Source organism: Humulus lupulus, chromosome 5, assembly GCF_963169125.1.
Source record: "Humulus lupulus chromosome 5, drHumLupu1.1, whole genome shotgun sequence".
Classification (NCBI taxonomy): Eukaryota; Viridiplantae; Streptophyta; class Magnoliopsida; order Rosales; family Cannabaceae; genus Humulus; species Humulus lupulus.
Genome location: NC_084797.1, coordinates 171,374,803 through 171,397,829, shown reverse-complemented (window position 1 = coordinate 171,397,829; position 23,027 = coordinate 171,374,803). Strand labels below are relative to the sequence as shown.

Sequence of the window (23,027 nt, the reverse complement as noted above, 5' to 3'; positions counted from 1 at the left end):
AGGTTTGAAAACTATTTACATCTTGAAATACGTTTACAGTTGATAAATCATACAAATCATAGATTATTACAGCCATTTTCGAATAAACCCCCAACCAAAGCAGTCGGGCAGGCCAAACATGTACGCGTCGCTTCACGCTCTCCGTACTCATGGTTGGTTGACTCAGTCATTGCCCTTACCTGCAACACAGAGCACCCGTGAGCCGAAGCCCAGCAAGAAAACTCATGCAGAACATAACATATGCAAATAATAATATCACTGGCATAATTCACTGATAAATAGGAAAACCATCATAATAAACAAGTACGGCCGTGCCGCCCCCGAGGCCTTACCAAAGCCTGGGGTTTCGGTTCTCACCGCGAGGATAACTCATGTATCCCTTGGGTCCCACCCTGAATATAAGCATCCCATGTGCTGTGTGTTACTTTCGGCCCCACGGCCGTACCCGGCCTACGCCGCACTCGGCCCTTGCCGTTCATTTCATCATAATCACACATAGCATAAATCAAGCAACCTTCAAACAAATGCTAATTCAATTAAATCCGCACCCTAACATGTAATGCAGTATAGGGCCACGCCCGGCAATCATCTCATCATGCAACATGCAATATAGGGCCGTGCCCCGCAATCACACTATGGGCCCATGCCCTATCCTACGGGTGTTACAGTTTTCTTACCTGTCAATTCGATAGCTTAAAACACCTTACTCCTTGAGCACGATCCCACTCGAGCCTTAGCGCACACCTGGGCACAAACATAGGTCAAAGTCAACCCCGAACCCCAAGTCCGAATACCTAGCCTCGGGACCAATCCCGAGCCCCCGGGAAGTCCTAAATCCCCAAAACAAAGTGGCGGAATCAAGCCCCGAACCCTAGGTCAAAATCCCTCATCAAAACCCAAAAAATTCACCTCTGTGAACAGTGCAGCGCTACAGCGCTCTAAAGAGGGCGCTGTAGCGCTACAAGCAGAACACCCCTCCAGAAACAGGGACTAGCGCTACAGCGCCCCCTGACTAGCGCTGTAGCGCTAGTTGCAGCCCAGAAAACCCAAAATCGCATTTCTGCGATTTCTTCCAACCAAACTCAAACCAAACTTCCCCAAATCTTTACCAAACTCAAAATCAAGCTTATGAACACTCTCCATTCATCCCAAGCATCCCAAATCCTCAAATCCCAAGAACATTTATCCCAAATCTCAAAATCTACCATGATCAACCCTAAACTCAAAAATTCAGTCAACAACAAGTTAAAGGCTTAGAATTCTTACCATTAATGCAAATTTCGACCTTGATTCAACCCTAGGCCTCCTTAGCTTGTTCATCATCAAAGCTTGCCCAGAAATTCCCTAAAATTCCCATCAACTCAGCTCAAAACACAGCTCAAACCATCAAAACCCTTAAAACCGAAAATCTCTAAAACTTACCTCAAAAGTTGATGTGTTCTTGCCAAATCTTCAAGTCTAACCCAAGATCCTTGTTGCTCAGCCTACCATTGCTCTCCACTAAGCTTTGCTCCAAGAAAAAATGGAGCGGAATGGTGCAAAAATGAACAAACCGTCCCTTGTGAAAACCCCTCTGTTTTCCCTCTTTCTTTCTTTCCTTTTTCTTTCTTTTCTTTCTTTCTCTCCACAGCCAACACTCTCTATAAATCCCCCTAATTGTAAAGCCTCATAAATAAGTCTCTAAAAGCCAAATGACCAAAATGCCCTTCCTATTAACTCTAAATCCTTTTGTCCCAATAGGGCCATTTTAGTCATTTTACCCAATTCCCGCTAATCCTCAAGTGTCTCTAATATTTTACCGTTGATTTCCAACACCTGATAAACCACCAAATAAATATTCCCCATCTTCAAAATAAATCTCAATCTATTCTCTGAATTCCTGTTCATACCCCCAGGCTCGCCCCGAGCCGGGTATAAATTCCCGTCATGACTTTCCGCTAGCCTGCTCACTGGGATCGCCTCGAGTCACGAATCACTGATACACCCACATACCACTGTGGTCTCAACAATCATCACATATCAATGCAGTTATGCCCAACATGGCCAAAATTACAATTATGCCCTTCTAACAAGATCCGGGCCTACATGCATACTAATATACATAGTCATGCATCTCAGATAAACAAATAGTCATATAACATGCTTTAAATCATAACCATGCATTTAACTCATCAAATCACACATAAATCCCATCATGCCCTCCTGGCACGCTAATCAAGGCCCTTAAGCCTTATTAGCTAATTTGGGTCGTTACATATATATAAATCATAAAAATATATATGTATATATGCATACAAAATTAATAAGGAAGAGATAAACCTAGCTCTTGATACCAAATGTTATATTAAAATAAAATATAAGCATATGAACAATTCTATACATGTAGGCATAATTGATATATAGATTGAGCATATATGAAGAGAGGATCGAATATTATATACCTCTAGCCTTTGTAATTGATAATCTCAATCTAGTTTTAGATCTACAAAAGAAATGAAACAGAAATTAGAACGAGTACACAGACTTCCAAACTCTCACTAACTCTTTTAGATGGAGTTACTGATAGTCAGAATGAGCAGTGACCTTGGGGATCGATACTCTATATTTATAGAGTGAGACCTACCATCAAAGTCTCTGCCACAGATTGAGATATTCTCTCAATCAATTGGGATATGCAAAATCGGGTAACAAATAATGTTGACCATTAATTAGAATATTTTGTCAATAAATAAAATATTGACTTTGATATATTAAATCAATTAGTTGTAACAAATTGATTTTATATACCATATAAATAAATATTCTAACAGAGGAATGATCCTCTTCCAAGTTCCAATGCTCACCAAGAGCAACTATGACAGTTGGAGCATCAAGATGAATGCACTACTAGGAGCTCAAGATGTTTGGGAGATTGTTGAGAAAGGCCATAAAAAGTAAGAAGATGTTGCTCTTTCTCAAGCTCAAAGGGAAGCCTTGAGGGATTCAAGAAAGAAGGACAAGAAAGTTCTCTACCTCGTCTATCAAGCGGTGGATGGAGATGCATTCAATAAGATCTCAAATGCAACTACGAACAAAGAAGCATGGGAGAAGCTTCAAACTTGCAGCAAAGGAGTGGAGCAAGTTAAAAAGATCCTTCTTCAAACTCTTAGAGGTGAGTTTGAACTTTTGTTCATGGAAGAATCTGAATCAATTTCTGATTATTTTTCTAGAGTATTGGCAATTGTCAATCAATTAAGAAGAAATGGTGAAGATGTTAGTGAAGTGAAGGTTATAGAGAAAATTCTTCGCACTGTAACTCCAACCTTTGAATACATTGCTACAAACATTGAAGATAATAAAGATTTAGAAACTATGACTGTTGAGCAACTCATGGGTTCTTTAGAAGCCTATGAGGAGAAACAAAAGAGGAAAAAGAAGCCAAAGGAGACAGTGGAGCAATTACTACAACTCAACTTGAAGGAAGAAAATTTCGGCAATAATAGAGATCAAAGAGGAAGAGGACGTGACCAAGGAAGCGGGCGTGGACGTGGCCGTGGACAAGGAAGAGATTGCTTCAACAACTTCAATAATGGAGAAAGAAGTTGAAATCCACAAGCAACAAGAGGACGCGGAAGAAGCAACTCATGGTCAAGGAATGATAAATCCCACATCAAATGCTACAATTGCAATAAGTTTGGCCACTATGCCTCCGAGTGTAGATCAAGGAAGGTTGAAGAAAAGGTCAATTTCGTCGATGATAAAGGTGGAGAAGAAGGAACATTGCTACTAGCTTGCAAAGACAAAGATGAAGGCCAAGAAAATAGATGGTATCTTGACACCGACGCTAGCAATCACATGTGTGGACAAAGAAGAATGTTCGTAGAGCTCCATGAAGCAGTAAAAGGAAATGTCTCTTTTGGAGACGAGTCAAAAATACCCGTGGAAGGCCAAGGTAAAATTCTCATACACTTGAAAAATGGAGGCCATCAATTCATCTCAAACGTTTACTTTGTGCCCAACATGAAGAACAATATTTTGAGTTTGGGACAATTGGTAGAGAAAGGTTATGATATTCACTTAAAAGAAAATAACCTTTGAGATGATAAAAGTAATTTGATTGCCAAGGTGCCCATGTCAAATAATAGAATGTTCCTCTTGAATATTCAATATGATGTTCCAAAATGTCTAAAGGCCTGCTATAACAACTCATCATGGCTTTGGCATCTACGCTTTGGACACCTTAATTTTGGCGGGCTCAAACTTTTGGAGAAGAAGGATATGGTGAGAGGCCTTCCATGCATCAACCAACCAAATCAACTTTGTGAAGGATGTTTTCTTGGAAAGCAATCTCGGAGGAGCTTCCCGAAGGAGTCATCTTCAAGAGCCACCAAGCCGCTCAAGCTCGTACATACTGATGTCTGTGGACCAATAAAACCACACTCTTTTGGTAAGATTAAATACTTTCTCCTTTTCATTGATGGCTTTTCAAGAAAAACATGGGCTTATTTCATAAAGGAGAAGTCGGAAGTGTTCGAGAATTTCAAGAAGTTCAAAGCTCTTGTTGAGAAAGAAAGTAGTCTTCCTATTAAGGCCATGAGATCTGACCGAGGAGGAGAATTCATATCAAACGAGTTCCAAAAGTATTGTGAAGAGCGTGGAATACGTCGCCCCTTAACGGTGCCGAGATCCCCCCAACAAAATGGAGTGGCAGAGAGGAAGAATCGAACCATACCTAACATGGCTTGTAGCTTGCTCAAAAGCAAAAGAATACCCAAGGAGTTCTGGGCTGAAGTAGTGGCTTGTGCGGTCTACTAGGAAAATCGCTCTCCAACAAGAAGTGTGTATGAGAAGACACCTCAAGAAGCATGGAGTGGAAGAAAGCCCATAATTTCTCACCTCAAAGTCTTTGGAAGTATTGCTTATGCTCATGTGCCTAATGAGAAGAGAACCAAGCTTGATGACAAAAGTGAGAAGTATGTATTCATCGGCTATGACTCAAGATCCAAAGGGTACAAGTTGTACAACCCAATTACTGGCAAGATTCTCATTAGTCGTGATGTAGAGTTCGATGAAGAAGATTCTTTGGATTGGAACACACAAGAAGACGAGTATTATTTTCTTCCTTACTTTGAGGAAGAAGAAGAAGTGGAACAACCAAAGGATGGAAGAAGAACCTCAAGAGCCTACTTCTCCATTGATCTCACAAACCGGAAACTTACATGAAGATTCATCAGGAGAAAGTTCAAATGAGAAGACACCACACTTCAGAAGGCTACAAGAGCTTTATGAGGTAACTTAAAACCAAAATGACATCTCTCTTATGTGTCTATTTGGTGATTGTGAACCTCTAAGCTACCAAGAAGCGGCAGAAAGCAAGAAGTGGAGAGACGCCATGGATGAAGAAATCAATTCAATCATGAAGAACAACACATGGGAGCTAGCTACGCTTCCACAAGGACACAAGGCGATTGGAGTAAAATGGGTGTACAAGACAAAAAGGAACGCCAATGGAGACGTGGAAAGATACAAAGCAAGATTGGTTGCAAAAGGCTATAGTCAAAGAGAAGGCATTGACTATGACGAGGTATTTGCTCCTGTTGGTCGTCTTGAAACTATTAGATTAATTATTTCCTTGGCAGCCCAAAATAGATGGAAGATATACCAAATGGATGTAAAGTCTGCTTTCTTGAATTGTCTCCTCGAAGAAGAAGTCTACATTGAGCAACCATTGGGCTATGAAGTAAAAGGACATGAAGATAAAGTATTGAAGTTAAAGAAGGCTTTGTATGGACTAAAGCAAGCGCCGAGAGCCTGGAATACACGAATTGACAAGTTCTTTCAAGACAAGAATTTTTCAAAGTGTCCATATGAGCATGCACTCTATATCAAAGTTACAAATGAAGATATTTTGATTGTATGCTTGTATGTAGATGACTTGATCTTTACAGGTAGCAACCCGAGTATGTTTGAGGAGTTCAAGAAAGACATGGTGAAAGAGTTTGAGATGACAGACACTGGGCTAATGTCTTATTACCTCGGCATTGAAGTGAAGCAAGAAGACAAAGGCATTTTCATCACTCAAGAAGGCTATGCTAGAGAAGTGCTTAAGAAGTTCAACATTGATGACTATAATCTAGTAGGCACACCGATGGAATGTGGAATCAAGTTGTCAAAGTATGATGAAGGAGAAAAGGTGGTTCCAACTCTCTACAAAAGCCTTGATGGAAGTTTGCGCTACCTAACTTGTACGAGGCCGGATATTCTCTATGTTGTTGGAATCATTAGTCGCTATATGGAAGCTCCAACAACAACTCATTTCAAGACTGCAAAGAGAATACTTCGGCACATCAAAGGTACAACCAACTATGACGTGTTTTATTCATTTCTAAAAATTATGAGATAGTTGGATATAGTGATAGCAATTGGAGAGGAGACTTGGATGATAGAAAGAGCACCACTGGATTTGTGTTTTTCATGGGAAACACTGCTTTTACTTGAATGTCAAAGAAGCAACCAATCGTCACGCTATCAACTTGTGAAGCCGAATATGTTGCTGCAACTTCATGTGTTTGCCATGCTATTTGGCTAAGAAACTTGTTGAAATATTTGAATGTGCCACAAAAAGAGCCTATCGAGATTCGTGTTGACAACAAATCAGCACTTGCACTAGCAAATATTCATGTCTTTCATGAAAGAAGCAAGCACATCAACTGTAACGCCCAGGATAACAAAGATCGTTACACTGTGTGTTTATAAAGGTGCAAGACTTGCGAATCAAGTCATTTAATTTAAAAATGTGACATTAAACCATAATCGAACTAGGGTTATAAGATTTTGGCATAAAAGATAAATTTCATTTAAATAAACGTTCGATACACGGGATCCCAAAAACAAGGTTTAAAGAACAGTTTACAAAATTTCAAAGGTATATACAATCACAAGCCACTATAATGGAAAAGTAGGCATTATAGGTTCTCTTGTCCTTGTACCATCCCTCGGACGTGGCGGCCGAGCAGCCGACTATGTACATTCCGCCCCCAGAGCTCTCCAATTCAGGGTTGATTCAGCTTACCCTTGCCTTTACCTGCACCACGTAGCACCCGTGAGCCAAGGCCCAGCAAGGAAACCATAATACAAAGCATAACCAATAACAGTACTCAAAAAATTCACAAAACATTAACCAAATATTCAGTAGACCATAGCGTTCACATAATCAGTGATATCAATAAACAAATCATCCATCATCCAGGTAATCAACATGCCATAATCATCAGATTAACAACAGTAAACACTTCATACAATACCTAGGGTCGGCGCCCTTAAGCCGCACCCTCTATTTATCCCACTGACTCCAGCTCACTTAGGCCGAGCTCAGTGATTATATAGTTAACATTAGCTACCAATGGCCGAGCCACGTCCTTTGCACTCGTAGGCCATTTATTTCATGCTCACATGGCGTAACACAATCATACAACATTATATACAAGTATAAGGAACCCTTAGTCCCAACATAACCACACAAACGGGTGCAGTTTTCTTACCTTTGATTTCGAGCGGAGAAGGTGAATTGGTTCCGAGCACAATCCTTAGCCTCGAGCCTGGGCGATAAACCTAGTCACAAGGGTCATTGATATCTATCAACTTCCAATCAGAAAGAAAATACATAGGGAACAAAACTAACCTCCGGAACCTCAATTTCTACTAAACTTGGTAGTAGAAATTGTCCCGAGCACCTAGGTTCGAACCCCCGAGCCCTAACAATTCTTAAAACACTTCCAAGGCCAAAATTCCTAGGTGGGTCGTGACTTGGCTCAGCAAGCCGTGACTTGCCCCAAGTCAGAGAGCAAGCTCCCAAGCCAAAGGGGAGGAGGGTCGCGACTTGGCCAAGCAAGTCGCGACGAGCCCCTAAGTCAGAGAGCTTCCTAGGCCAGAAGGGCCACACGCGCTGCGGTGCCCCCAGGCCGGGTCGCGGCGCGCCTTGTGAACCCTGAGAAAACCTGGGTTTTCTCCTCCATCTCCCAGCCAAGAACACTATAACTTACCCAGAATTTTCCCTAAAAAACTTCCCCAATTTACACTCTCAATTCAGCCAGAATTCCTCCCCCAAAAACTCAGAATTGAACCTATTCTTAAACTCCAAAATACTCAACTCAACCCTATATAACTAAGCCAATTTCATCAACTAATCATAACCAGAAACCAGCAAAAATTCAAAGATGAAACTATAAAGCTCTTACCTTAATATAGCTGACTTTTCCTCTGAATTTCTAGCTCCAACACCCAGCAAGAATCTCCTTAGCTTTCTGTCTAAACTCCAAGCTTCAAGCCTCTTTCAATAGCCCAAAAATTAAACACCAAGGAAGAGAGAGAGAAGATAAATTGTGAGGGTGAGAGAGGGAAAGTGAGCTAAGACCTTTTTCCTTCTATCCTTCCTTAAATCATTATGAATTCTTCTCCTTTGTTCTAACAAAAAGGCTGAGTATATCCTTAGTCTTAGGAAATGACCATTTTGCCCTCCCAAAATAAAACTAACCTTTAACTTAATCTAGGGGTATATTAGTCATTTGTTCCCAATTCCCACTAATTCCTCAAGTGTTCCTAATATTTACCACTTAAATTCCATCATTTAATTAATCACCAATTATGTACCCAATGTCTAATAATCTCCAATATATTTTCTAAGTTCCCAAAAATACCCTCAGGCTCCCCCGAGCCGGGTATAAATCCATGCCGTGACTATTTCCCCAATCCGTTCACTAGGACCGTCTCGAGCTATATGCTACAAATATATCCACATAATAATGTGGTCTCAAAAATTTATCACATATAATCACATTTATGCCCTCAACGGGCCAAAATTTACAAATATGCCCTAATAAGCTAAACAAGGCCACATGCATATTAATACTCGTAAACATGCATTTCACATATCCATATAATCATATAATCATGCAGTTAATCATTTAAATCACACATAACCCAATTATGCCCTCCTAGCACGCAAATCAAGGCCCTTAAGCCTTATTAGTGATTTTGGGTCGTTACAACTATCCCTTCCTACTGAGAATTATGTCCTCGAAATTTACCTGAATAACTCATGATACTGATCCCGCATTGCTGACTCAAGCTCTTAGGTCGCTTCCTCGACCCTGCTATTCCTCCATAACACGTTAACCAGAGGAATCGTCTTGTTCCGTAGAACCTTATCTTTCTTGTCTTAGATTTGAACCAGTTGCTCCTCATAAGACAAAAATGTCTGTAATTCCAAGTCTTCATACTTCAACACATGTGTTGTATCTGAGACGTACTTATGAAGCATAAAAATGTGGAATACGTCATGAATTGCCGACAATGACGGTGGCAAAGCTAACCTGTAAGCCACCTGTCCGATCCTCTCTAGGATCTCAAAAGGTCCAATGAATATAGGGCTCAACTTGCCCTTCTTCCCGAACCTTCTCACCCCTCACAGTGGTGAAACTCGCATAAACACGTGGTCCCCAACTTGGAACTCCACGTCCCTACACTTAGGATCAGTGTAGCTTTTCTGCTGCTCTGTGAAGCAATCATTCGAGCTCAGATCTTCTCGATAGCCTCATTAGTCTTTTGAACCATGTCCGGTCCCAATATTTCCTTTCACCCATTTCATCCCAATGAATGGGCGATCTACATCTCCTCCCATATAACATCTTATATGGAGCCACTCTAATCATGGATTGATAACTGTTGTTGTATGAAAACTTAATCATCGGGAGATACTTACTCCAAGATCCTTCAAAGTCGATCACACATGCCCTAAGCATATCCTCCAACACCTGAATCGTCCTCTCAGACTGTCCATCAGTCTGAGGATGAAAGGTCGTGCTGAACTTCAACTGAGTTCCCATAGCCTTCTACAAGCTACCCCAAAACTTAGAGGTAAAGATCGGATCCTGGTCTGACACTATAGACTTAGGAACCCCGTGGAGACGTACAATCTCCCTCACATAAAACTCTGCATACTGATCCACCAAGTCATCTTCACCGAAAGAAAATGTGCTAACTTGGTGTATCTGTCCACTATCACCCACACCGAGTCATGAAGCCCAACTGTCCTAGGTAAACCTCCCACAAAGTCCATCGTAATATCCTCCCATTTGTACTCGGGAAGCAACCTCGCTGGTCACTGATGCTCAGCTTTCACCTGCTGATAGGTCAAACACCTGACCACATACTCCACCACATCCTTCTTCATCCCGGGCCACCAATAAAACGTCCGTAGATCCCAATACATCTTCGTGGTACCTGGATGAAGTGAGTATGGTGTAGTATGCGATTCATCTAATATCTCTCATATAATCCCCACATCAGTCGAAACACAAATTCGACCCTAATACCATAGCAAGCCAACCTCAGAAATAGAATAGTCCTTAGCTACTCCCGCTAAGACATTCTCTCTAACCTCCTGTAACTGTGCATCCACCAAATGACCCTCTTTGATCCGTTCTATTAGGGTCGACTACAAAGTAATGTTGGCCAACTAGCCCACCACCAACTTTATCCTCGCTCTGGACATCTCATCATCCAACTCTCTCGATATCCGAGTGGAACTAAATAATTGACCGGGCCTCTCCAGCTCAATGCATCCGCCACTACGTTTGCTTTCCTTGGGTGGTAAGGAATGTCATAGTCATAGTCTTTTACCAATTCCAGCCAACGTCTCTGCCTCATGTTCAGGTCCTTCTGGGTGAAGAAGTACTTCAAACTCTCATGATCAGTGTATATCTCGCACTTCTCCCCATATAGATAATGTTGCCACACCTTTAGTGCGAATACCACCACTGCCAATTCCAAATCATGGGTAGGGTACCGCTGCTCATACTCCTTCATCTCCCGTGATGCATAAGCTATAACCTTATCGTTTTGCATCAGCACACAGCCCAAACCCAACCTCGATGCATCACAATATACCACAAAATTTCCTTCCTCTGAAGGAAGACTCAACACATGTGTAATAATAAGTCACTGCTTCAATTCTTGAAAACTGTTCTCACATTTGTCTGGCCAGATGAACTTAAAATTCTTCCATGTCAATTCTATCATCGATGCAACAATCATTAAAGACCCTTCTACAAAACGTCTGTAGTAACCTGCTAACCCGAGGAAACTCCGAACCTCTAGGCGTTCCTTGTCCTCGACCAATCTCTCACTGCCTCCACTTTAGATGGATCCACCTTAATCCCATCTTCACTAACAATATGTCCAAGGAATGTCACTTCTGGTAGCCAAAACTCACACTTCTTAAATTTGGCGTACAACCCGTGTTCTCATAACCTCTTCAAGACCTTTCGAAGATGTTTCTCGTGCTCTACCTCTGAACTGGAGTACATTAAGATGTCTTCGATGAAGACAATCACGAACTGATCCAAGAAGTCCTTGAACACCCTGTTCATTAGGTCCATGAAGGCTGCTGGGGCATTAGTCAAACCAAACGACATGACCAGAAACTCATAGTGCCCATATCTCGTTCAGAAGGTCGTCTTCGATATATCCTCGTCCTTGATCCTCAGCTAGTGATAACCAGATCGAAGATCAATCTTCGAGAATATCATCTTTTCCTGTAGCTGATCAAACAAGTCATCAATCCTTGGCAGAGGGTATTTATTCTTGATAGTTAACTTGTTCAATTCTCTATAGTCTATACACATTCTCAGAGTCCCGTCCTTCTTCTTCACAAACGAAACCGGAGCACCCCATGGCAAGTAGCTAGGCCTGATAAACCCTAAATCCAAAAGTTGTTGTAGCTGTATCTTCAATTCTTTCAGTTCTACCGGTGCCATTCTATATGGTGCCCTCGACACTGGATTTGTCCCCGGTGCCAACTCAATGACGAACTAAATCTTCCTGTGCGGCGGAAAACCCTGGTAAATCCTCAGGGAATACATCCAAGAATTCGCAAACCAATCTAGTCTATCCCGGCCTTGTTGGCAAAAATCTAGTAGTATCCAATAGTATCCACCACACTAGCTAGAAAACCTATACATCCTCCTTGTAATATGTCCCTGGCTCTCAGCGCTGATATCATGGGTATGCGGGGTACACATACTACACCCACAAAAACAAAGGGATCCTCTCCCTCCGGCTCAAAGGTCACTATCTTCTTCCTACAATCAATAGTAGCTTTGTATCTAACCAGCCAATCCATCCCCAAAATCATGTCAAAATCCTCCATACCTAACTCAATCAAATCTATTGATAGCTCCCTACCATCAACCATCACTGTCAGTGCTCTAATCCATCTCCTAGAAACTACCAGTTCCCCTGTAGGCAATATAGTCCCAAACCTCGCAGTACAATACTCACTAGGTCTACACAATTTATCAATCACCTTACTAGAAACAAATGAATGTGTAGCACCAGAGTAAATCAATACAGTAAAAGGAGAGCCAGCGCTAGAAAGCTGACCTATCACCACCGAGGGACTAGCCTCGACCTTTGCCTGCGTCAAGGTGAACAGTTGAGCTGGAGTCAAGCTGTCCACCTTCCCTACTTCCCCTTTCTTCACTGTTGGCTAGTCCTTCTTGAGGTGTCCCACTACCCCACACACATAACAAGCCTTGGCCCGACATTCACCCGGATGGCATCTTCTGCACCTTGTGCACTCTAGATAGATCCTCCATGTGTCACCGCCTCCCTGACAACCACCTTGAACACCCCGACCCCTCATATCAGAACCAGTAACGGTCGAAGTCTCAGGGGTCTTCCTCTTCAGATCATTGGGGCCTTCGCACCTACCAGATCCTGAATATGGAGGCACCGCCCTGTGAACCTCCCGTCTCGCAACATTTTCCCTCCAGATCTTATTCTCTGTTTCCTGAGCAGTAAGAGCCTTCTCAACAACATGGGCATAGGTCGTCCCCCCAGGTACTGTTGTAATCCTCACATCTCAGGCTATCATAGCATTAGGTCCTCTGATAAATTTGTCTTTCCTAGTTGCATTAGTAGGCATAAGATCTAGTGCGAACTTCGCAAGTCTATCAAACGTCAATGCATATTCTGTAACTGTCATGTTGCCCTGAACTAACCCCACAAATTCATTAACCTTCGTTGTCCTCATGGAAACGTTGTAATACTTCTGACTAAATAAATCCATGAATCCATCCCAACCCAAAGTAGTAACATCTCTAGTCTATGATGCCACTTCCCACCAAATGCGGGCATCCTCTCTCAACATGTATGTGGCACAGGCCACCCTATCATGACCATCTACCCTTATGAAGTCCAGGATAGCAGTAATCATACTCATCCATTGTTCGGCCTTTAGTGTATCTGGTCCTCCCTCAAAAGTTGGAGGATGCTGTCTCCTGAACCGCTCATACAATGACTCCCACCTATTCCCAACTTCCAATGGCTGAACATCTAGTGCCACTACAGGTGGCACAATAGATGCAGCACTCCCTGATGGAGCATGTTGTCTCAGAAGACGGATCTGCTCTTCCTGGCTTTGAAGCCAAGCTTGCATGTCTACCATAATCTGTTGCCAGTTCTCAGGGACTGGCGGAGGGTTCTGACTCTGGTCATCATCCCTAGCCTCAGACCCAGTGCCGGCTAGTCGTATAGATCGCCTTGGACACATAGCTATCCAAGTTAATCTGCAATCAACGACTCCGGGGTCAGACTATGATGACAGGGTAACAATCTTTCCACAAATCACCATTGGAACACAACCAATAAAAAACAATCAAAATATAACAGTTTATCCAAATATTCATCCACATGCAACAATAATGATAATAAGCATGCCTCAATATCATCACACAACAGTCAAGGGCTAGGTCTTATCAGTATCTCATGCTCCCAATAAATCAAACAGATAACATCATTCATATTTCTTTCCAATCACTTAATAATAAAAACATGAATACACAATTACCAAACCCTGAGTCGAGCTTGTCTTTAGCGACGAATGTACATGTCTAGCCAGTTTTCAAGAACCCATAAACCTAGACCGCTCTGATATCAAGTTGTAACGCCCTGGATAACTAAGACCGTTACACTGTGTGTTTATAAAGGTGCAAGACTTGCTAATCAAGTCATTTAATTTAAAAATGTGACATTAAACCATAATCGAACTAGGGTTAAAAGATTTTGGTCATAAAGAGATAAATTTCATTTAAATAAATGTTTGATACGCGGGATCTCAAAAACAAGGTTTAAAGAACAGTTTACAAAATTTCAAAGGTTATATACAATCACAAGCCACTCTAATGGAAAAATAGGCATTTTAGGTTCTCTTGTCCCTGTACCATCCCTCGGCCATGGCAGCCGAGCAGCCTACTATGTACATTCCACCCTCAGAGCTCTCTAATTCAGAGTTAATCCACCTTACCCTTGCCTTTACCTGCACCACGTAGCACCCGTGAGCCAAGGCCCAGCATGAAAACCATGATACAAAGCATAACCAATAAAAATACTCAAATAATTCACAAAACATTAACCAAATGTTCAGTAGACCATAACGTTCACATAATCAGTGATATCAATCAACAAATCAATAATCTATCATCCAGGTAATCAACATGCCATAATCATCAGATTAACAACAGTAAACACTTCATACAATACCCAAGGTCGGCGCCCTTAGGCCGCACCCTCTGTTTATCCCACTGACTCTGGCTCACTTAGGCCGAGCTAGGTGATTACATAGTTAACCTTAGCTACCAATGGCCGAGCTGCATTCTGTGCGCAAATAAAAATTTTGGCACTCTTAGGCCGTTTATTTCATGTTCACATGGCATAACACAATCATACAACATTGTATACAAGTATAGGGAACCCTCAGTCCCAACATAGCCACACAAATGGGTGCAGTTCTCTTACCTTTGATTTCGAGTGGAGAAGGTGAACTGGTTCTGAGTACAATCCTTAGCCTCGAGCCTCGCCTATAAACCTAATCACATGGGTCATTGATATCTATCAACTTTCAATCAGAAAGAAAATACCTAGGGAACATAACTAACCTCTGGAACCTCAATTTCTACTAAACTTGGTAGTAGAAATTGTCTCGAGCACCTAGGTTCGAACCCTCGAGCCCTAACAATTCTTAAAACAATTCCAAGGCACAAATTTCCAGGTAGGTTGCGACTTGGCTCAGCAAGTCGCAACTTGCCCCAAGTCAGAGAGCAAGCTCCCAAGCCAAAGGGGAAACGGGTCGCGACTTGGCCAAGTAAGTCGCGACGCACTCCCAAGTCAGAGAGCTTCCTAGGCAAGAAGGGCCACATGTGCCGCTGCGCCCTCAAGCTGGGTCGTGGGGTCCATCTCCTAGCCAAGAACACTCAAACTTACCCATAATTTTTCCTCAAAAAATTCCCCAATTTACACTCTTAATTCAGCTAGAATTCCTCCCCTAAAAACTCAGAATTGAACCTATTCTTAAACTCCAAAATACTTAGCTCAGCCCTATATAACTAAACCAATTTCATCAATTAATCATACCCAAAAATAAAAAAAAATTCAAAGATGAAACTAAAGCTCTTACCTTAAATATAGCTGACTATTCCTCTGAATTTCTAGCTCCAACACCCAGCTAGAATCTCCTTAGTTTTCTGTCTAAACTCCAAGCTTCAAGCCACTTCCAATAACCCAAATATTAAACACCAAGGAAGAGAGAGAGAAGAGAAATCGTGAGGGTGAGAGAGCGAAAGTGAGCTAAGACCTTTTTCCTTCTTTCCTTCCTTAGTTCTAACAAAAAGGCTAAGTATATCCTTTGTCTTAGGAAATGACCATTTTGCCCTCCCAAAATAAAACTAACCTTTAACTTAATCTAGGGGTATATTAGTCATTTGTTCCCAATTCCCACTAATTCCTCAAGTGTTCCTAATATTTACCACTTAAATCCCATCATTCAATTAATCACCAATTATCTACCCAATGTCTAATAATCTCCAATATATTTTCTAAGTTCCCAAAAATACCCCAGGCTCCCTTGAGCCAGGTATAAATCCATGCCGTGACTATTTCCCCAATCCGTTCACTAGGACCGTCTCGAGCTATATGCTGCAAATATATCCACATAATAGTGTGGTCTTAAAAATTTATCATATAATATCACATTTATGCCCTCAACGGGCCAAAATTTACAAATATGCCCCAATAAGCTAAACAAGGCCCACATGCATATTAATACTCATAAACATGCATTTCACATATCATTATAATCATATAATCATGCATACCACATAATCATGCATTTCATCATTTAAATCACACATAACCCAATTATGCCCCTGACACGCTAATCAAGGCCCTTAAGCCTTATTAGTGATTTTGGGTCATTACATCAACATACGTTATCATTACATACGAGAATGCATTGGAAGAAAAGAAGTGAGGTTGGAGTATGTGAAGTCTCAAGATCAAGCCCCAGACTTCTTCACCATGCCACTTAAGGGAGAAATGTTCGCCAAGTTATGAAGCATTCTTGGAGTCACAAATCAAGTTTAAGGGATGGTGTTGAAATATTAAACTTGATTTATTACGGTTAGTTTCTAGAATTTTCATGAATTTAGAGTTTCTATCTAGTGTCTTCATGTATTTACTAGAGTTTCTAGAATGTTCATGTATTTACTAGAGGTTGTTGAGTCCTTAGCATTCTAGAACTCTCATTTCTTAGTTAGTAGATGAGAATTATCTACTAGCTAATAATTTAATTGTGTTTTTAGAAAAGTCCATAGAGTTGTATAAATAGAGATATAGTCCCACCATTTTGTATCAAGCAAAAAAAAACCACAAGTTGAGTTCTATAAAAAAAGTCTATTCCATCATAATATTATCTCCCATATTAACATTAGTTTTCAACAAAGTCTTCAAGTTCTCTCCCAGATTCATCTTAATTTTCAACACCACCCCCATTACATCATTTTCGGTTTCTCCTATGAAAAAAGCTTAGGGGAATATATTGTTATTTGCATTCATTGTAGAAGTTGTGAACATCATCCCCTATGAGCGCAAAATATTCTATCCACAACAAAAACCGGTCTGCAATGCTCCCAATTCCTAAGTGCATTTAAGAACATTATGAACACATATTTGAAGTGATTCTTGTTGTCAGTCTCCAAGTGAGATGTGGTTCGAAGGTTTACAACCTTGAGCATGTGAAGGAACATGGGAAGTTTCTAGCAGGACTTATTTGGGTGGCCTTTGACTATTTCTAAGGCTTTTTCTATTGCTCTCCAAGATTTTCCATATCCCATGGTGACACCAAAGTCATTAAGCATGTCTCTCATAATATCATCTAGACAGATTTATATGGCAATCTCTCGGTATCCTCCAGCACATTGCTTTCTCCTCTGATGGTACTATAATACTTTTAACAATATTGTACTTCAACATGGATATCTTCAAGAAATTCCCTTTCTTATACTGGAAGCATTCCTTCCACAAGCTCATGTCTTTGTTTCTGTAATTCTTTTTTAAACTTTTTCAAACTTGCGGGCTTACATAGTGTTCCTAATTCCTAGACTCCATTAACCATATTGTAAAATTCACAGTGACAGAAATCTCATAACACGACACCCTCATTATTTCTGTAATTCTTACTGGTCTTCCATCTTTAGACAAGGTCAACATTAGACATGGAAAAAAAATCTAGTAGGATGACCTACCCCGCTCCGTCGGGGCAGCTTTGCCTCAGTATAATCAGGTCGAATTTCGAAGCGAGGCGCCGACTCGCCCCGCCTCAATATTGAATAATGCAGGTCATGTAGTGACCCATCCCAACTAGTTTTTTTGTTTTTAAATAATTGAAAAAATTTAAGGATTCAAATTTGTAATCTCTTAAGCTTGTCCACGGCAAAATTATTTTATATAGTGTTTTTTTTTTTGATGAATAAGGTCATTATATTGCTCTAACTTCCATGTACAAAACAAACCAAGTAATTCCATAAAGGGAACAGACTTGGAACAAAACAACAGTATCAGCTATAGTAGTTAACTTCTATACAATCAATCCCCTATATACTCTCAGCTATAATCTATCCAGGAACTCTCTATCTTTACTTGAAGCTTTACATGGTAGTACACTAAGTAATCTCAATTTACACTCATTTTGAATCCTACTCACTGTGTGATTAAAGTGCCAGAGTTTCTGGTTCCAAAGAACATCATTTCTTGCCCTCCAAATATAATACACAGTAGCAGCAAGTATAGTCTTCAACATGCTCTTGTATATACTTGATGCCTTAGTATGGGAAATACATTTCAGCAGCCGCACCAAATTAATAGATTGAGGATGCCAGTTGAGCCAGTTTTTAATAATGCTGAGGCACTTCCTACTATATAGACACTGGAAAAACAGATGCTCAATGCATTCATCTGCTTCCCCACAGAGTAGGCATACCGAATCTAGAGATGAGTTGTATTTGATGATACGATCCTTTGTATTCAATCTCTCCCACATTACTAACCACATTATAAATCTATGTTTAGGAGTAATTAACCTATCCCAAACAAACCTGTTCCAAGAAACTTTACTGTCAGAAACACTCATCAGTTCTAATCCTCTCTTGATGCTATATTGCTGAGATACAAATGAACCAAGTGAGACTTTATGCTTAAGACGTTCTTTCACAGCAACTATTCGTTTCCAATACCAACTGCAATCCGGAGGGCACGAATAATCCCACCAGCTCCTGTTTGCTATGTAAACACTGTTAATCCATTTGACAAACAGATTATCTTTTTTCTTGGCAATATCCCAAACATATTTCCCTATGGCAGCCTCATTCCATTCCAGAATTCGTCTAAAGCCTAAGCCTCCAGCTATTTTTGATAAACAGAGGTGATCCCATGCAATGAGGCCATGACTATGAGTATCCAAAGACCCTTTCCAAAGGAAGGCTCGGCAGAGAGCTTCAACATCTCTAAGTAATTTTTTGGGTAAAATCATAAGTTGTGCCCAGTAAGAATGTATAGAGATTAGAACTGAGTTAATCAACGTAACTCTCCCCATGTACGAGAGGTTCCTGGTACTCCATAACCGAATTCTGCCAGTCATTTTCTCAAGGATACTGGTACATTCAGCTGCAGAAATCTTCTTCGAGCAAATTGGTATGCCAAGATACCGGAATGGGAGAGAACTTCGAGTATAGCTAGATGTTTCAAGTATCCGATTTACATCAGATTCAAGCATGCCATGACAGTAAACTGCAGATTTAGATGGATTAGGACATAAACCTGAAGTTTTAGAGAAGAGCTTCAAACCTCTCAGCATCAAAATGATTGAAGGGTAGTCTCCGTGACAAAAAAGTAAGAGGTCATCCGCAAAACACAAGTGATTCAGCTTTAATGTGGAGCATCGATCATGGTACTTGAAGCTTGGCCGAGATCCCACCTTAGTCAATATCCTAGTCAAATACTCCATACCAAGAACAAACAACAAGGGGGAAATAGGATCCCCTTGTCTGAGACCTCTCCTTGCTTCAAAGAATCCATGAAGAGATCCATTAAGTAGTAATGAGAACTTAGGGGTGCGGATACAAGTCAAAACCAGATCAGTAAACTTCTGAGGAAACCCAAAGGCTTTGAGCATCTCTTCTATGAAACCCCACTCAATGGTATCATATGCTTTCCTTAAGTCTATTTTGAGCATGCAACTAGGTTTACAATTTTTCCGCCCATACAGTCGCACCAAATCTTGACAGACCATAATGTTGTGAGCTATATAGCGTCCATGAACAAAACCCCCTTGATTTTCAGCAATTAAGTCAGGTAGAATTTTCCGCAATCTCGAACAGATAATTTTTGAGGCAGCTTTGTAGATGACATTGCAGCAAGATATAGGGCGGAAATCACTGACATTGCGTGGGCAACTACTCTTAGGAATGATGGTAATTGTGGTAGCATTGATTTCCTTAAGGATTCTTCCTGTATTCAAAAAAGATAGCACAACTTTTTCAACTTCAGCTCCTACAAGGTTCCAGTTATCTTGATAGAAACTGCTACCAAAGCCATCAGGACCTGGAGACTTCAGCCCTGGAATAGCAAAGATTGCATCCTTTACTTCTTGAGCTGAATAATCTGCTTGGAGAATACTTATGTGCCTATCTGTGATTTTTGGTCCAAGGTCGATGATACTCTGATTAACCGAGATTCTTTGATGCATTTGAGAGCCTAACAATTGCTGGAAAAAATGCAAAAATGCATGTTGGACACTATCTGGTGTATCACACCAATTACCCTGAGCATCCTCTATGGAAGAGACACGGTTATGGATCCTCCTTGCCCTCAAAGAAGCATGAAATATGGCTGTATTATCATCTCCATTTTTTGCCCAAGTAATTTTAGCTTTTTGAGCTAAAAAAAGAGAATATGCTTTAGACAGTTTAATAAACTTCTCCCTGGCTGATTGTTCCTCTAACAGAAGATGACTGTTAAGGGGATCAATGTTAATTCTGCCCTGCAGCTCCAGTAATGTATTCTTAGCTTCAAGCGCTTGCTGTTGCAGATCACTAAAACCCTCCTTATTAATACTCTTGAGAACCTGCTTCAACCTCTTCAATTTCATGGTCAGTTTAAACATCTCAGTTCCAACAGCTCCTTCATTCCAGCTTTGAGCTACTTTTGCATCAAAATTGTCTGCACCTTTCCACATACTAAAGTACCTGAAAGGCTTTTTCCCACAAACAACATCTTGGTGTAGAGAAAATAAGATGGGGCTGTGATCAAAAATACCTTCAGGTAAGAAGACTGCCTCAGACAGAGGAAAAGAATCAGCCCATGTAGAATTGACCAAGGCGCGATCAATCTTAGAACAGACTCTGAATTCTGAATTTTAAATCCTCTAATTTACAATAATCCACACATTCTCTAAATTCTTGCGTAGGACCTTTAGTGCTTCTTCTTCCAACTCTTTCATTAGAAACCAAGATGTCGTTGAAGTCTCCAATTAGTAACCACGGCCCCTGCACTTGAGCTGAGACTTCTTTTAAATCCTCCCATAGCTTCTTCCTTTTTCTGTCTTCATTGAACCCATACACTATGGTGATGCTAAATCGTGCCTTGCATTGCTTAGAGTGACCAATACCATGGATCATTTGGTCTGAACAAAATCTAATATCCAAATCAAAACTACTTGGCTGCCATGCTACAACTATTCTTCCTTTATCCAGCCATGGATTATTATTCGTGAAACACCAATTCTGAAATAAGCGAGAATATAAAGTACCCATACTTTTATTCTTTATTTTCGTTTCGAGGAGACTAACTAGCCCAACTCTTTTCAAACAAATCAACTGTTTGATTTCATTATGCTTGTGTTGGCTATTAATCCCTCTCACATTCCAGCAGAGAATCCTATCCATTGGAGTTAGAGGGATCTCCCCCCTCTCGAGTACTACTAGTAAAAACCTCTTCCTCCTGATTATCCAACATATCAAACCGATTTGCCACTTCAGTAACAGCAGGTTTTTCATTTGATACTACTTTGTTCCTCTTTTCAACTCTCTGAAACCCTTCCTCATCTACTAAAGTTGATTTCTGCTTCACCTCATTCTCTTGCTTCTTGGGAATCCACTTCTGTTTCACTGTGTCCTTCCCTTCCTGTTTCTTCCTGCACTGGTTAGTCTCGTGCCCCATTCTCGAGCATGTGTAGCATACTAATGGTAACCATTCATATTTCACCTCTAAATCAACATCATGATTAAATTCGTCTGTGAAAGAAATCGTAACAGGAAACTCTTGACCAAGGCTTACCTCAATCAAAATTCTCGGATACATCAGCCTATCTCGATGCTTGGTGATATTATCAACTTGCAAAGGAGTGCCAAGCTGACCAACGATCTTGAACAAGGACTTTTCCCCCCAATACTTGATATCCAAACCCTTTAATTGTACCCAGGTGGGAACACTGGTAATGTCATCCTTGGTGAAATCATCAATCGGATTCCATGGTTTCATGACCACTGGCTTCCGGTCAAAAAACACATAGCCACCTTGAAGGACTCTGTCGCGTTGTTCCATATTCTGGAATCGGATAATGAAAATACCACGAGCTATCATTCCCACTTTAACTACTCCATCTTGCCACATCCTTCTTGCAAATCCATCAAGAACATGGAGAGGTAGATTAGCTCCCATTACAAAACAGACAATTGAGGGCTGCCAGTAACTTACTTCCTCCTCAATGTCGTCAAAATCAATCTTCACTTTGGATTTGGGGCTCTGTTCATGTTGTCCTTCTAGTTCAACCTTCTCTTGAATCGACCCAGAAAACCGAGAGTCCAGGTTCTGTACAATGTTGGATCGAAAAATTGGAGGAGGAGTCTTCGCCCATGTGCTCACATTTTGGGCCACACGATTCGAGTGAGATAGCCAGTCCGAAAAATTCTGGCATATCTCACCACGATTCCTGGAATCCTCCGTATCTGCAGGGGAAAAGATCTCCTCAGCCCCCAACTTCATATCTCCAGCTTCCTCATCAATATCCAATTCCTTCACTCCCAAAATCGCATCCATAGATCGTGTCTTGATGATCCTATCAGAGGATGAAGGACCCTTTTTCTTTGATTTCACTTTCGATTTAGTCTTTCCAGCTACCTTCGCTCCTTTCGCCATGGCTCCGGTGGAACACCGAAGGAGAGAGAGAGAGAGGGAAAAACTTTGATTTTATTTTATATAGTGTTGATATAACAATATGTATATAAATATAAATATTGTATTCAAGATAAAATGTAGAGTTAAATTTGTAGAATAATTATAAATTAATTAAAGACAATAATTTGTAGAATAACCATGTAACAATTAATAAATATATCTATGAGATTCTTTTAGTTAGAATATGCTTTTGAATCAATTTTTACCACTTTTGCGAATATCCAAAGAGTTTCTATAAACTTTCTTTATTACAAAGCATATATCTTAGGGAACATAAGCACACAAATATATGAAAAAAAACCCGACTGGGCACTATCAATATTAAAGAAGCATATATCATCACCCATTGTAAATAATATGAGTAAAAGATATTTTCTCAGCATTCCCTCTGTAAAATCTCTTGCATCATAAGACAATGCCGC

General features: G+C 40.7%; 2 protein-coding genes across 2 annotated transcripts; one reads left to right on the top strand and one right to left on the bottom strand.

Moving 5' to 3' along the window:
• Positions 1–2,814: 2,814 nt before the first annotated feature.
• LOC133779686 (uncharacterized) lies at positions 2,815–3,585 on the top strand. Its single transcript, XM_062219617.1, has 2 exons — positions 2,815–2,860; positions 2,960–3,585. Exons 1-2 carry the CDS (start codon positions 2,815–2,817, stop codon positions 3,583–3,585), a joined length of 672 nt encoding a protein of 223 aa, XP_062075601.1.
• Positions 3,586–16,946: 13,361 nt separating this feature from the next.
• Positions 16,947–22,566, bottom strand: LOC133779685 (uncharacterized). The gene is made up of 4 exons (XM_062219616.1): positions 21,361–22,566; positions 20,804–21,152; positions 18,468–20,700; positions 16,947–17,010 (listed from the first exon to the last, which is right to left on the bottom strand). The coding sequence occupies exons 1-4, from the start codon at positions 22,564–22,566 to the stop codon at positions 16,947–16,949; spliced, it is 3,852 nt and encodes a 1,283-aa protein (XP_062075600.1).
• Positions 22,567–23,027: the final 461 nt, after the last annotated feature.

Coding starts and splice junctions, on each gene's coding strand:
- LOC133779686 (XM_062219617.1), top strand. CDS start 2,815: ATGATCCTCTTCCAAGTTCCAATGCTCACCAAGAGCAACTATGACA. Junction 2,861..2,959: donor CACCAAGAGCAACTATGACA/GTTGGAGCATCA, acceptor CTCTTTCTCAAG/CTCAAAGGGAAGCCTTGAGG.
- LOC133779685 (XM_062219616.1), bottom strand. CDS start 22,566: ATGGCGAAAGGAGCGAAGGTAGCTGGAAAGACTAAATCGAAAGTGAAA. Junction 20,701..20,803: donor TAGAGAATGTGTGGATTATT/GTAAATTAGAGG, acceptor TGTCTGAGGCAG/TCTTCTTACCTGAAGGTATT. Junction 17,011..18,467: donor AGTAAAGTTTCTTGGAACAG/GTTTGTTTGGGA, acceptor AAATGCACTTAG/GAATTGGGAGCATTGCAGAC.